Source organism: Theropithecus gelada, chromosome 2, assembly GCF_003255815.1.
Source record: "Theropithecus gelada isolate Dixy chromosome 2, Tgel_1.0, whole genome shotgun sequence".
Taxonomy (NCBI): Eukaryota; Metazoa; Chordata; class Mammalia; order Primates; family Cercopithecidae; genus Theropithecus; species Theropithecus gelada.
The window spans coordinates 65,697,407-65,713,232 of record NC_037669.1 but is presented as its reverse complement, the minus strand read 5'-3'; the positions used below and the strand labels follow the sequence as shown (position 1 = coordinate 65,713,232).

The 15,826-nt window shown below is 38.6% G+C and overlaps 1 protein-coding gene across 2 annotated transcripts in view; it reads right to left on the bottom strand.

Moving 5' to 3' along the window:
* Window positions 1–15,826, bottom strand: part of CNTN3 (contactin 3) — a 339,179-nt gene that overhangs the window by 144,760 nt on the left and 178,593 nt on the right. For both annotated transcript variants that reach the window (XM_025377841.1, XM_025377842.1), the window contains one exon: window positions 14,102–14,197. In XM_025377841.1, coding sequence (XP_025233626.1) covers window positions 14,102–14,197 — 96 coding nt within the window. The remainder of the gene's footprint in view (window positions 1–14,101; window positions 14,198–15,826) is intronic.

Sequence of the window (15,826 nt, the reverse complement as noted above, 5' to 3'; positions counted from 1 at the left end):
GAGAGACTCCTCTTTCTATCCTTTCCTCCCTCCCTCCCTCCCTCCCTTCTTCCTACCTTGCTTCCTCCATCCATTCCTTTCTTCCTTTTGTTCTTTCTTTCTCTTTCTTTATAATTTGTCAGCCCAGTGTCCTATCTTTAAAAATATTCATATGGAAAAATAACATTTAAAATAGATTAAAAAAAAATCACTCTATTTGAAGAGAAAGTTATGAAAATTAGCGTTTGTACACAAAGCTGCCCCCTTGAGTATTTTCACAAACCTTCAGAGCACTTGGCAGAGGATATTTTGAAAATTACTGGTGAACCCTATCTTTAAGCTAGGTCACCACTTCCTGAAGCGTGCTGCTCAGAACATCTGATCCTGCAAGATGCTCCATAAACAAAGAGTTTTCTTCTTAAGTAAGTTTAGGAAATGTTGCATGCTCTTTGATAGGTAAAATCAATATTATCCCATTAAAAGCTCTGAGAAATAAAAGAAAGATGCACTCTTGTTTTCCTAACATTTTGGAAAAAGTTTTCTTTTTAAATTGTCCTCATACTTTTCCATGGGGCCTATTACCATTCTGTAGGAACACACTGTGAAAATGCTGCTCAATGTCACCCAAATGATGTCTAAGCAGAACATATGCTGACAGAAGTATAAAACCATGAGAGAAAATAAGGAGTCTCTACTGGGAACACAGACTTTACCAATTGTATTTCACGTATCAACCCATCAATTAGATAGTCTTGCCAGGAAGGCAGTGCTAACAATGTTACTCAGTGTGGAAGGTGCTCAGTAAATGGTAGTGGTACCGAGAGAATGTGGCAGGCTGTATAAAAACCAAATCAGAATTTAGAAGAAGTAACAGGAGTGGGCTGCAAAACGCCTAATATTTTCAGATATAATAATGTCACTGAAAACATTGCATATGTTAGAAAAAAAGGAAAGGTCCTTAAATTTCTGAATTTACATAAAATTTACATTGGAAACAAAAGCGATTTACTTATAGCTACAATAGAATTAGGCACAGTTCTGCTTAGTTATGGTGTTTACTTTGGGGAACATAACGTGTCCTCACTGGAACTGAGCTTCAGCTGACATCTGTCAATTGATCTTTCAAATTCACCTTCTTCCAGGTAAAATTGATCTGAAATATTACAGAGTTTGTATTTATGTATAATAGAATCTCACTCTTTAGACTTCCCCTACTCTGTTGTGCTTAGCTGACTGATTTATCCTCACTTTGGGGGCATAAAACATTTGCTAAGAAAAGTAATGATGCAAAATAGACTGGAAGGGGAGAATGTTTAATTACTTCAGAAAAAGTATGTAAAACAAATTTGGAAAACTATTTTCAGGACTGAGACACTATTTTCAGATAAGACAGGCCTCCAAGGGCCTATAATTAGCTGCTTTAATTAGCTTCATTTGGAATTATTTTATGTACCCCTGAATCTAATGAAAAGTGGATTTTTAAAGACTTTATAAACCATCCTCTTGACTGTCTCTCATATTTGTATTCCCTCAGATTGCTAAGTGAATGAGGCTTATTCATTTTTTTTTATTATCAGTAAAGAATGTCCTTAAAGGAGCAGACTTTCAGCTGTGTCCTGTAGCCTGAAGGCAACTTCAAACCATGTAGTATTTCATCCATACCATTTTTTAAAAATTGGAAAATTTTACCAGCATACAGTTTCTGGCTTTTCTTTAAAAATTTACTTTCTCCATGGCAATAATCCACTGGAGCTAAGCAGCTGATGAACCCTTCAGGTGGAACATTCAGTTTACCACAATCCCTTCTACATTGAATTTTACACAATTTTTCATTATTATATATTGTTTTCTTTATAGTAGAGTTGGAATAATGTAGACTGGTTATCATATGCAGATCTCTGTCAAATATGGAAAAATTGAAAGGAAGACTACAAAGGTCAAATAACTCAAGAAAAAAATAAGAGCATGTGGTGAATTACGTTATTATTATTTGCTGCTCCTCTCTGTGGCAGGACAGTTCTGGCCCATTTGGTCAGCACTGGCCATAACAGTTACTTTGGAAAATGGAATGAACAAAAGTGATGTATATACCACCTGTGAACAGCTTGCATAGTTCAGACAGCTTTATTTTCTCTGTGTCATGAAAATGACATGTCCCAGGTTGGGACCACTCTTTCCCAAAACAACAAAATCACATGGAATACAGATTCAGCCAACCTACTGCTTAGAGGCTACATGGATAGGAAATTAATCTTTATTCTTAGATGCCTCGGAGACTTTGGAGTTGTTTGTTGCTGCAGCATAACCTAGTGAAAGCTGATGGATGCAGAGCAAATTTCACATAAATAGTGGAAAATATCTCCATGTGTTTTATATACAAAATGTGTCTGTGTCTAATGAATTTAACTTAGCCATGGTTAGGAAAAAAAGCCATGGTAAGAACTGTAACCAGCAAATGGGAAATGCATGTGCCAAATCCTTAATAAACTCAAAAAAGAACTGCATTTTCTGTATTTTAAAAAATGCAAATAAAGTAAATGACGCTTTTAGAGATTTAGCTGTTACCAGGAAAAATAATTGCCCAAGTCTCAAATCCTAGCCCTCCTTTCATTTGAATCACTTGCCTGGCTGCTGCAGACCTGTGGGAATAGGGAAAGGTGATCACTGTGCAGTTTCTGTGAAAGAATTCTTACTGAAAACTTCATGCATGATTCATTCTACAATTTCTTACCTTTAACCCTGGTATCATTTCAAAGTCCAACTTGCTCAATTTAAGGAGGAAAAACAGGTTTTAAATAAAAGCCAGATCTCAAAAGGAAGGGGATCAATTTTGAAATTCCCTTCCCACAAGACCAACCTGTGTTTTCCTTCAGACAGAACAACAATCGCAGGCACAGGCGCACAGTAACAACAATAACAACAAAAACAAATCCAAACTACTCTGGGGTGAGGTGCCAAGCGGTGCCTGTGAGGATCAAAAACTACAAAACCTTAACCAAGTGGTAAGAGAGGTGCTCAGTCTCTGTGAGCATTAATGCAGTTGACTACGAAGCACCCACCAGCTACTCCACACCTGGGCAGGTGGACGGATGAAAGCCAGGAAATTTCAGTTACACAACTAGGCAGACTAGCAACTTTGCTCTAAAAGACAGCATTTTTGTAAAAGTTTTTTAAAAAAATTATCCTCATACTTTTGTCTCTCCAAGACAGCTAAAGTTTAGGGAAAAAAATCTGCTGAGATGGAAATTACGTAGCTTATAAATAAATGAGTATCAATGTTCCATGTAAGCCACAAAGTTCACTTTGTTTTAGAGTTTAAAATGTCCTACTTAATAAAATTCACCCACAAAAATACCTCAACTCTTGCACTTGCTCTGGCATAAATATTTTTCTATTCCTTTAAATGGATTTTGAAAGCATTTACATTTGTATGACTTGAAGGCAAAGTGTTTCAAAGTGTGGCTCTAAAACCATCTGAATCAAGACTCTCCTGGGTCACTGATAAAGAATGCCAGTTTCCAGGAAAGATCCCACTCTATGGGGTCCGAATCTCTGGGAGTGGGACTGTGGAATCTACATTTTAAACAAGCCCCCTAAATGAGCCACTAGAGTTTACAAAACACTGCCCTAGGACCAAAAACCCTTGATTTGGACTTTATCTGTGTAAGAAATACCCATCAATTGATCTAATACATTGTAAGGTTTCTTTGTTACAGTAGCATGTGTAATATTAATTAAAACACAGGTACACACACATGCATTGTAATGGAAGTAACCAATGTTTTATTTCCCCCACTTGCTAGTGCACAGATCAATTCTTGGATCTCACCTGGTGTTTCCTATAGTCTTTTTTTTTTTTTGGACCAAAAGCATCAACTAATGTTCATTGTTTCTTTTTGGGATAAGAGACAAAGCCTTTACCATTCTTGATTTATAGATAATTTTTTACTTAAAGCAGAAAACATAGGTCAGAACTCTGCCATATCAAAATAAATTCTGCTGAAGCCCTCTCTCTTGAACAGTGGATTTAAGCCCCTGAGTTTCCACATGTAATTATTTGATGGGCTTAAGGCTCCTCTGTCTGTGGGTGGATGGAATCAGAGCAAGAAGACTCGGCTGTCTTTAGAGTGAGAAAGAATTATTTTCTCATCCTACTACTGCAGACCAGTTAGGGGATCTGGGAATAAAATGGAAGGGGGAAGTGTGAAGCCATGCTGCTGTGAGAAAAATGTAAGAAGTGGTCAGGGGCATTTCTGATGCTTGGGGGAAATTCACCTGTAGACTTAAAGTGTAAGTAGTAATGAATGAATGAATCCAGCTTCTCGAAGTTGTTTCCATGACCCTGACTCTTTCCAGAGTTCTTTGTGGTATGTTCCCTGCTGACTTTAATCCAAAAGGGATGCTGTGACAGCCCCAGGGACAGCTGTCAAAATATATAGCTGCTGTTTCTCTATTTTTTACATTAAATTTCCTATTCTCCTTGCATGTTTCATTACTACATACATACATACATATCATCCTAAAATGATGTCCATTGCATTAGTTATGAGCTTTTGTTTATAAGAAACAGAAACCTACCAGAGTCAGCCTAAGTAAGGATCAGAATGTGATATACAGACATGAGCTGTTTCATAGAACCCAAGGGCTAGAAAACAGCTACCAAGAAATGAGAGCTGGGGAGCCTACAGCCCAGGCAGTCTTCCGTCCTAATCTCTGCCCCTGGTCTCTTCTTGTTTCTGTCTGGCTACATCTCTGCTCCTGAGGCATCAGCTTTCTTGGCTGCCTAATCTACATGATAGAAAGGCTCTGTTCCAAACTCTCAAATTCAGACTTGTAGGCTTACAGGTCAATTCTCAGGAGAGAGCATCTGATTGGCTCATCTTGTGGCAGGTGTCCTCCCTGGGCCAATCAGCTGAAGTCAGTCGCAATGTACTGGCTGGGCCCCTGGGGTCACTGATGCTAGTACATGATGGGCATCTCAAAGCCATCTCCATTCCTTTTCTCTAAACATAATTGTTTTAACTTTTTCATCCTCAACCACAGATAATCCAAGGAGGAAAGAAACCCAAACATTTTCTAGAATCATGTTTTCTAAAGTGGGGTACAGATATTCCCAGCCAGACAATCCCACAGGGTACAGAAAGAAAGTATAGTTAATCCCCTTCATAGATTTACTTTTATTTAGATATTTTAAATTTTTACATTTTTCCATAAACATATTAAGATGGTAGTATATTTGCATGTGTATAAATAAATCAGATATTTCAAACAATTCACATAGATTGCCTTCTTAAATATTCACAATGATCCTATAAGGGTAGGTTCTGTGATTATTCCCCATGTACAGATAAGAAATAAGAGATACAGAGGTTAGGCAACCTATTCCAAATTCCATAGCTTGTAATGTCAGCATTAGAATTGGAACTAAGCAGTCTAGCTCTAGGCGCCCAGTTTGTACCCTCTCTGCCTCCTTCATATATGCGTATGTGTGAGTGTGATTGCCGCACGGTGGTACTTAAAAAGGTTTTCATTGTTACATTGTATCTATTAAAGGAGTCTGAGAAACACTGTTTTAGAAGGTGGAAAATGTGTAAATAAAAAAAAAAATTGAAGCCTATAATGTTTGTGAGCACAGGAAAATTTTCCATCAGAAGGCAACTGACCAGCTGGGCATGGTGGCTCACGCCAGTAATCCCAGCACTTTAGGAGGCCAAAGCGGGCATATCACTTGAGGTCAGGAGTTTGAGACCAGGCTGGTAAACATGGCCAAGCCCCATCTTTATTAAAAATACAAAAATTAGGTGGGTGTGGTGGCGTGTGCCTGTAGTTCTAGCTACTCAGGAGGCTGAGGCATGAGAATCGCCTGAACCCTGGAGGTGGAGGTTGCAGTGAGCCAAGATTGTGCCACTGCACTCCAGCCTGGGCAACAGAGGGACATTCTGAAAAAGAAAAAAGAAAAAAGAAACAAAAACAAAAACAAAAACAAAAACACAGAAAGCAACAGACCTAGGTGCCCAAATCTACCATGACATGGGTTTGGACAAATCACCTAACTGCTCTGAGCCTTGGCTTGTCAATGTAGAATGAGAGTAGTAATCTCTTCCTTGAAGTTCTGTTAGGAGCAATAAGCTCTGTGTCTGGCCAATAACAATGGCACCTATTATTGTCATTCCAGGCTTAACTAGTCACTAGCAAACTCATCATTTTCATTACCTGAGGACAGAATTCCTATCTATCTTCCTATTTCCTGCAAACTGAACTCAGTGCTTTTCTCTTGGGGAGTGGTTTCGGGCAGTATTCAACAAGTATCAATTTGGATATATTTCTATCAACTTCATGAGCAATATGCTCAGTTTTTCTTACTTAATATCAATCTTATTCAAGTGAAGAAATATATTTATTATAGTAAAACCTTATTATAAGACATATCACATCTTCCACAAATAAACAGCTATTTGATGGATACTTGAGTAAATCAATGAATGAATACAGTGGGTGGATGGATGGATGGAATGATGCCTGGATGGACAGATTTAGAAAGAAAAAAAAAAGGAAAGTTGGAAGGCAGGCTCAATGAATATTTTAAATTCACAGCTTCCACATTCAGGCACTTTGGAGAAATTCAGGATTTTCATCTCCATTTCCAACTACAAAATGGTCTATACAGTACAACAAATGTTTCCTTTAGATATCAAAATATTTTACAGTTATCCATATAAAAGCAGCTAAGGTTTATGTGTCAATCGATTCAGAACATACTTGTCTTAATGCGACTATGAATCTGTTAATATTCTGAACTCTTGAAAATGTCAATAGTCACATCAGTATTGACATATTCAAAAAAATAGTTTACAATTTTGAGATTCATTCAGTCTACAGATGGATTACCTAACTGTTTGCCATGACATGCTAACCTATCCTCAGGATAGGAGCAATAAATAAGCAGTAATATTCTATTGTACAGATGCCAATTTCTCAATAGCCTATCAATCATCCGCTTCCTAGTCTTGATCTTGCAGTTTGTGGTGACATAAGTGCTGCTGTCATGCAACTTTTGCATCTACTCCTTTAGGGAAGGTGGAAACCACTGGGCTATTAGAGAAGCAGTTTACACAGTGACCTCTGATACAAATGTGATGGGAGCCAGAAAGCATATTCTTAATTCTTTTTTTCCCCCCTAAAGAGACAAAGTATTGCTATGTTGCCCAGTCTGGTTTCAAACTCCTGGCCTCAAGGGATCCTCCCATCTTGGCTTCCCAAAGTGTTGGGATTACAAACGTGAGCCACCACGTCCACTGCAGAAGGCATATTCTTTTTTTTTTTTTTTTGGAGACAGAGTCTCACTCTGTTGCCCAGGCTGGAGTGCAACGGCACGATCTCGGCTCACTGCAACCTCTGCCTCCCGGGTTCCAGCAATTCTCCTGCCTCAGCTTCCCAAGTAGCTGGGATTATAGTCACCTGCCACCACACCCGGCTACTTTTTGTATTTTTAGTAGAGACGGGGTGGGGTTTCACCATCCTGGCCAGGCTGGTCTCAAACTCCCAACCTCAGGCGACCTGCCTGCCTTGGCTTCCCAAAATGCTGGGATTACAGGCATGAGCCACCATGCCCAGCTAGAAAGCATATTCTTTCTTCCCAAATAAAACATCAAATTTAGAGATTCATCTCTATATTTTTTATTTTGACACTACCTACACATATATTATGTATTCTTGACTTCAAGATTTTGAAAAACGCTAATGTTTTAAAGTTTATTTTATTAAAATTTTATTTTATTTTATTTTATTTTTGGAGACAGAGTCTCAGTCTTGCTCAGGCTGGAGTGCAAGGCGCGGTCTTGGCTCACTGACACCTCTGCCTCCAGGGTTCAAGCGATTCTCCGGCCTCAGCCTCTCAAGTAGCTAGGACTATAGGCGCACGCACCACCATGCCTGGCTAATTTTTTTTTGTATTTTAGTAGAGGGGGTTTCACCATGTTGCCCAGGCTGGTCTTGAACTCCTGAGTTCAGGTAATCCACCCTCCTCGTGCTCCCAAAGTGCTACGATTACAGGCGTGAGCCACCACATCTGGCCCATTGTAAAGTTTAACTGTATTACCTGCAGAACAGTAGCAAAGTGTTGTTCAAGGAAAACTGTGTACCTAAGATGAAGCTGTATTATACTTACAGATTAAATTGTTTGAGGAAATTGTTGTTTTGAGACACAATCACATCTAAAAACACTAGTCATGTGTCTCACTGCGTTGATGAAGTCTAGCAACTGGACAAGTCTTCCTAGAGATGAAGATGCCTATTTAGTGCCTTTTCTTCAGGTTCTCCCAGCTAAGCTACCTGAGCTGACTTCTGTTTTTCAGTCTATCCATCTTGGGCAAAGAAAAAAAAAAATAAAGATGTTGATACCTAAGTTGTAAATCCCATGCCATCTGGGCATGTTGCTAACAGTTCTCACCTTTGTCACATCAGGGTTTACAAGGCAATTTTTAGCATAATGTCACTTCAGCCTCTATTACCTGCTGTTTGGCATCTCACATTCTCTTTTTTCCATCTCAAGGGCTATGTTGTTATAATATGTGAATGGCAGTGTACAAGACTTCCATTTCAAGAATATGTGCATAGCAGAGATATGGAAAGCTGAATCAAGACACAAAAGTCATTTACTGATTAAACACTGGGACAAACTCAAGCCTGTCTTCTACTCAGAATAAATTTTTATCAGCCATTGTTGAACAGAACTCATCTCTTTATTAACATGCATGTATGTAATAACTTGATTAACCTATGAATTCCTGAGTGATTAATATTTATCATAAGGTGCCCATGAACTAGTCTTATGACCTTACTGAAAACAGGGTAATTTTTCTCGTGTATCTGAATGTCTAATGATTGTGTAGTGATATCAGCAACTGAATGGTAATTAACACGAACTCCCAGCTTTTCACATGACCGATAACTAGATTAATAATTATGCTGCAGGTGATACATGTCCAGTCCTCTATTTCTGGCTTTTGATTTCCTAGTTTTCTAACATATTTTGGGAGGCTAATTCCTCTTGCTTCATAGAGGTGCTGGATTGCTCTGCAGAGAAAGCAATGACTAGGAAGTGGCAGAAAATGACACAGAACGATGGGGAGATAAGAACCCTCTCAGATAACAGCAGTCTGTTGCTGTGAGGTTACAGGGATTCCTAGGAAAATTCCTCATTGTCTCCCACCATAAAACCCTTTTTTTGTTATTATAGTATCAAACAAATGGCAAATGCTCTTATGCAAATCTGCCTCAAGTTGCTGATACTATCTCATAAATTACATAGATGAATTAAGGAAATACAACTAACATATGCAGTTTCCACACTTTGGGATCCTTATTTAGGCCTTTTCCACATCTATCTTCCTAATCTAGTTGTGGAGAACATTTCTGGATTTTATCCTAAATAAGCAAAAGAAAGTTATAAACTTACTGCACTAAGAGAAGATTTTAACACAATTTTACTATGAGTCAAAACATTTAGTTAACTCTGGGGATATTTCTTCTAATGTGATTTTAAGCATTGCCGATGTGTTAAACAATGGGCTGGAAAATTAAAACAAAACCATGAACTGTGCTGCCTCTGATTTTGAAACGTCAGAAGCTTTTGGCTTAGGACAGTGTCACTTCTGCTGAGGACTCTGTGCCTTCTCATTTGGAGAACAGCAACAGGGTGCTGGTTTAGAGCATGCCATACTAGAAAGAGCCCTGGTCATGAGTCAGAGCCTCCAGCTTCTAGTTTTACTTCTTCACAGCTCTGTGATTTTAGGTTGGCCGCCTCCTCTCTGAGGCACACTTTGGAAATTCCCAAAGTGTAGCCCTAAATAAAAGCTGGAGGGCTTTGCGCTGAAGCTTAGTTTCTGGCCCCGTGACTCATGCGCCATTTCTAAGCAGGAAGTCTGCGCTCAAGGCACTAGGCAATGGCTGGTTAAGAGCCCACGCTCTTAGCATCTCCAGGACTCAGCTTCCAGACTCTACTGTACATTGTCACTCATCTTCCTCCCCATACTTTTACCCAAAAAGAATCTCACTAGCAGGAAATTTCCACAAAGGACTAGAATACTGCTTGGCACCTAAGCAACACTCAATAGACAGAGGCTAATACTATTATGATTATTTTTATTTTATTTTTATTTTTTTTGAGACGGGGTCTTGCTCTGTTGCGCAGGTTGGAGTGCAGTGTTACGATCAGCTCACTGCAACCTCCACCTCCTGAGTTCAAGCAATCCTCCCACCTCAGCCTCCCGAGTAGCTGGGACTACAGGTGTGCATCACCACATCCAGCTAATTTTTTGTATTTTGGGTAGACGTGGGGTTTTACCATGTTGCCCAGGCTGGTGTTGAACTCCTGAGCTCAAGCAATCTGCCTGCCCTGGCCTCCCAAAGTGCTGGGATTACGGGCATGAGCCATTGTGCCCAGCTGGTTATTATTATTATTATTACTGCCTTTCTTTGCTTACTGTGTTAGGCTGATATAAGACGGAATACAACAGACAATTAAAATATGATTGCATCTTCAGTAATCATAAAAATAACAAATTTAAACATTTCTAACCACAGAGAAGTAACCAAGATGAAGAAATGAAGAAATGGGAAGTGAATAATAAAGGTAACACAAAGTGTGGAAGACAAACAAGGGCAAGCACATGTCCTGTAGGGACTGTGCGACTTTGTGGGAAGAAAACCAAATGGGCCACAGTGCAGGCCATGAGCTCTCTGATTAATCCCTCATCGCTTGTACTGATACACCCTGGAGTGACAACTTCAGCTGCTCTCTGACCTGGCTCACACCCTCTACTGAATTAAAGGCCATGAGTCAAAAAGGTGATGAAGCAGGGCTGATACCAGCTGCTGTGGATAGAGTTTACTCTGACCTGTCAATGCCCGCACCTGTCTGGTTGGCACCCAGGGCATTTTGGCTGTTAAATGATTATATCTCCACAAAGTTTCCAGTGAACTCTCAAAAAGCATGTATAACTGGCCAAATTTTTAAAAACGTATTCCTTACATGAATGTGTTCATTTCTTCAACCAATATTTACTGTTTGCTACAAACCAGCCTTGTACTAGACTCTTGGGTGCAGACAAACACCAACATAGGCCTGTCCTCAAGAAGTTCATAAGCCAATGTGTTAAGACAATGGATGTGAATTGTGAATACCTCAGCATTACAGACACTTGGATCAATGAGCACCACATTTTTTAGCATCTAAGTCTGCACAATCTGGAACTGAGGGAAGTATGCTTTTGGTCAATGCTATTTGCTCTCCTGTGCATGCTCTGGGTTCTTATGGGTTCATGTCTGACATCTGGGAGGATTTCTTCCCACCTTCACCTATTTGACTTCCACTGTCATCTCAACCTAGTGTTTTAAAAATGAAAGGACTCGACTGGGCGCAGTGGCTCACGTCTGTAATCCTAGCACTTTGGGAGGCCGAGGTGGGCGGATCACCTGAGGTCTGGAATTTGAGACCAGCCTGACCAGCATGGAGAAACCTTGTCTCTACTAAAAATACAAAATTAGCCGGGTGTGGTGGCACATGCCTGTAATCACATCTACTCTGGAGGCTGAGGCAGGAGAATGGCTTGAACCCGGGAGGTGGAGGTTGCTGTGAGCCGAGATTGTGCCATTGCACTCCTGCCTGGGCAATAAGAGTAAAACTCCATCTCAAAAAAAATAAAAATAAAAAATGAAAGGACTACCTTTGAAAGTCACCAAAGGCAGAGAAAAATCAGGATATCATTACTTAGGATAGGTGTGATGGGCTAACAGTTCTCCAATTTTATAACATTTGAATAGATTCATCTTTTGGGACATGCTTCATCCAACAGCTTACTAAGACATGTTCAATGTGTGCATACTTAGCCAACCAAAAAGTTCCTCCTTTCCAATCAGTGAATGTATCTAATCATAATAATACTTAAAGAAAACCACTCAGTTGGAATTTTAAATTGGGTCAACACCTATAAAACTGATCACAACCAGGACTATCCAGCAATTATTTTATGTCCATTTGAGACAATATAAATTTAAATTATTTTGATACTTCCTTCCTAGATGTAGTTTTAGCAATTATTTATTTCTGTCTAATATATCTCCCTCTTTTTTCTCATAATAAAACATTTCCTTTGGAAACTGCTTCTTTCTCATTCCAGTGCTTGTCAGTAGGTGGACTGACTCAAGCCCTCAGCTTCAGGGCTCCCATAAATAGGGCTGATTCTAAAAGAATCAGGAGCCATAGAGAAATAGGGTGTCTGCTTCATTAGGATATTTAGCATTAAGGATCACAGAGCTTAGAGCTGTCAGAGGCCACCTGTGCTCCCACAAGGAATATATACATGGGAATGGAGGCAATATGGAGAGAAGTAGAATCAAGAAATACAGGGAAAAATTGATTGTTTATGAAATTGGTTCAATCCCTGAATCCAACAAATTGGGATTTCAGGGAGCAGACCTAAATAGAGTTTGGAATAAAAGCTTTTAATCAATGATCAAAACCCATGAAAGGAAAAAAACTAGGATTCAACTGGGAAGAGAAAGAAACTGAACTGTGATGTGGTCCAACAAAGACATGGTCATCCTGACAGGAAGCTGTGGATTCAATCAGAAATGACCAGTGTTGGTCAGAAATGGCTGACCCTTCATACCCCAGCCTTGCTCAGTCACTAGATGTGGCTTCCTCAAGAGTGGTGTGACTATGGGCAAGTTCTCTCTGCAGCTGGGACAGACCAGGAAGGAGTGAGAACTGGTGGCCATCCACTAACCCCACACCCCATGGCGAGACAGCATGTTCTTCTCGATGGCATATGTCTTTGTAAAACTACACAGCACTACTCGAAGCCATTTGATCATCCCAGTTATGTGAGCCTGCAAACTCCCAATTTTTTGTCAAGACAGTTTGACTTCAGTTACTTTGTTTGCAATCAAGAAGCTCTATGCTTTCCTTCAAAGTTAAAGTTCTTCTGAAACGTCAAGATTCCAGCAATTATGAACACCCTTGAAATAAATTGGAGAATACAATTTAAACCCACAGCAGATCACGTGATGGCTGGCAATCCTATTTGTTAATCAAGTTCCAAGTCTGCAGTCTCCAGATGGTTCACAAATTTCAAGTGGCCAGATCCTGAAGATGGGAGATATCTGTTTTATTGGGCTGAGGGTTTGTGATCAAAACTGACAACTCACTGGGTGGAAAAGACTGTAATTTGTATAGCACAGAACAAATAAATTCCAGCATGTTTTCCTTTGAATAAGTTTCACTATAATGACAAGTAGACTTCTCAGTTTTGCTTCTGGTCAGAAAGATCCACTCTAACTTGTTTATCTCCCAGTAATTCTCATCCTCTCAATAACAAAATGTGTGTTTCTCTGAGAACAGTGATTTATTCATTAATAATGCCCTCTTTGTTCCTGCAAGTGACCAAGTTTGCAATAGAGAGCACAATAGGAAAATCAAACCAGCACTCTAGGCTCATACCAGAGAGATAATAAAATTATTTTCATATGTGCTGAAGTTCATTTTTACTCTGGATCACTATCTTGGTAAGGTTCTGAATTTCTAGTAATATTTCAATTTATACCAATATAGCATAAACTTTGCACTTCCAATGCCCCAATGTAAATGATGTGAATATACACACATATCATTTATTTATATATATATAAATACAAATATAAAGAGGCTTATTGGCACATACTAACAAGTTTGTGTGTATGTGAGAGAGACAGAGAGAGAGAGAGAGAGAGAGAGAAAGAGAGGCAGACAAACAGCAAAGATCCAATTTGACATGGCATAAAACTAAAAAGCAAATGATAATGGTGTAATGACAAAGCATTGTTTAGCACCATTGGGAAACCGAAGCGAATGTGATCTCTCTTGTCTTTAAAACCCCAAAAGTCAATGAGTCCATTGTTTAGAAACTTCTCTGGATGGATTATTTTTTGTAGAGTTCCTCATATTCCAACTCAGCTGACAGAATCTAATGCCCAGGTTATCAAGTTTCTCAGAGTAATTTACAGATGCAATAACAGTACATGCGCTGCAGGCCTTGCCCTGAACCTTAATAAATATGAAAAGCAGAAACAGAGCCTGACTTACCTCCAGAGTGCGGTGGGGGGCCGCAGAGCAGCACAACTCCCTGGCCTTCACGCACAGACACTGTACTCCTCATTTTGGTTTTAAAATTTTCAAGATCTGATTTGAAAACAAAACAAAACTGAATTTCAGAAAGGCCAATTAAATGACAAATTTTGCACCAAGACCTTCCTTTCTCTTAGAAAACAATTTTATTTTTTGCTTCTTTTCTTTAAAAATTTTTATTTTTATTTACTTAGAATTTCACCCTTTATTTTAGATTCAGGAGGTACAGGTACAGGTTTGTTATGTGGTTATATTGTGTAATGCTGAGGTTTGGGGTATGATTGATCTTATCACCCAGGTAGTGAGTACAGAACCCAGTATGTAGTTTTCTAATCCTTGCCCCTCTCCCTTCCTCCCCACTCTAGTCGTCCCCAGGGTCCACTGTTGCCATCTTTACGGTCATAAGTACCTAATATTTATCTTCCACTTATAAGTAAGAACATACAGTATTTGGGTTTCTGTTCCTGCATGGAAAACAATTTTAAAATCTCTTTCCAAGAACCTAGAGAGAAAATTATTTGCTTTGAGGTAGAAAAGCTGATTTCTTTATCAAAACTTCTAGAAATTCAGCAATACAATAGAAATATATACCCACTGATCCCATGTTGCTGAAATAGTGTCAAAAATGGCATAAACTATCCAAAGGCAAAGTGTATATCAGAATGAACCAACCAGATAATATAATTCAAAAAAGGAAATGAAATATCCTAAATCAAAAATATACATAAATATGACTTTCACATTCACCAGTGATTCACCATGTCATGAATACTTTCAGCTTTAACCTGTAAAAATGACCAACTATTCATGAATTTCCCTCCTAAAATATTCTATCATAAATAGCCTAAAGAGATTTTATTCTACCTACAATTATTTTTATTTACAAAAATATGTGAAAATATTCAGTTTCTGAGTATAAGTCCTATTTTTCCCATATTGTGAAGGGCTCTGTAGAAGGTATATTGTCACTGGAAATTACCAAGTACGTAGAATTCAAAGGATAACAGTAATTCAAATCAGCATATTCCCTTTTATTTATAGCTGCTAAAAATAATTATAAGTATCCAAAGAATTTTTCAAGTGTTTAAAAAAGTTAAAAAAATAGCACTCAAGGGCAAATACTATTTTGATTACCAGCGGTTATTTTTAGAGAACATTTAATTTCTTCCAATGACAATCCAGTACAGCAAATACTGATTCATTCTTTCCAACTTAAATTACAGGAGAGAGAAAATTCTGTTGACTTTGTTTTCAAAAATGCTTTAGTCTATAGGGAAAGAGGAAGAAAGATCTGTTTCTCTAAACTCCGACTTACAAAAAAAAATGCTTGTGAATTACACAGTTAATATACTCTATGGTGTCACTTTCTGTATCAGAACAATTGCACTGTCAATTTCTGAAAGAATATACTGATTTCACAGCTCTTAAGGGCTTATATAAATTGCCTAAGTGGTGTCTATACAGAGTGAAACAGTAGATGTATTTTAGAATACAACTTGGAGAGTTTCAACTTTTCTTTGAAAAATATAAAAAGCAAAATAATTACCTTCAAATTGATAAAACCAGAACCTGTAGACATTTAAGGATATTCTAAGGACTATATAGCAGTATATCAGAGAGAAATAAGAGGGCCTATGTGCCTCATATTATTGTTACTGAAAAGTAGTATTAAATTGCGAAGTT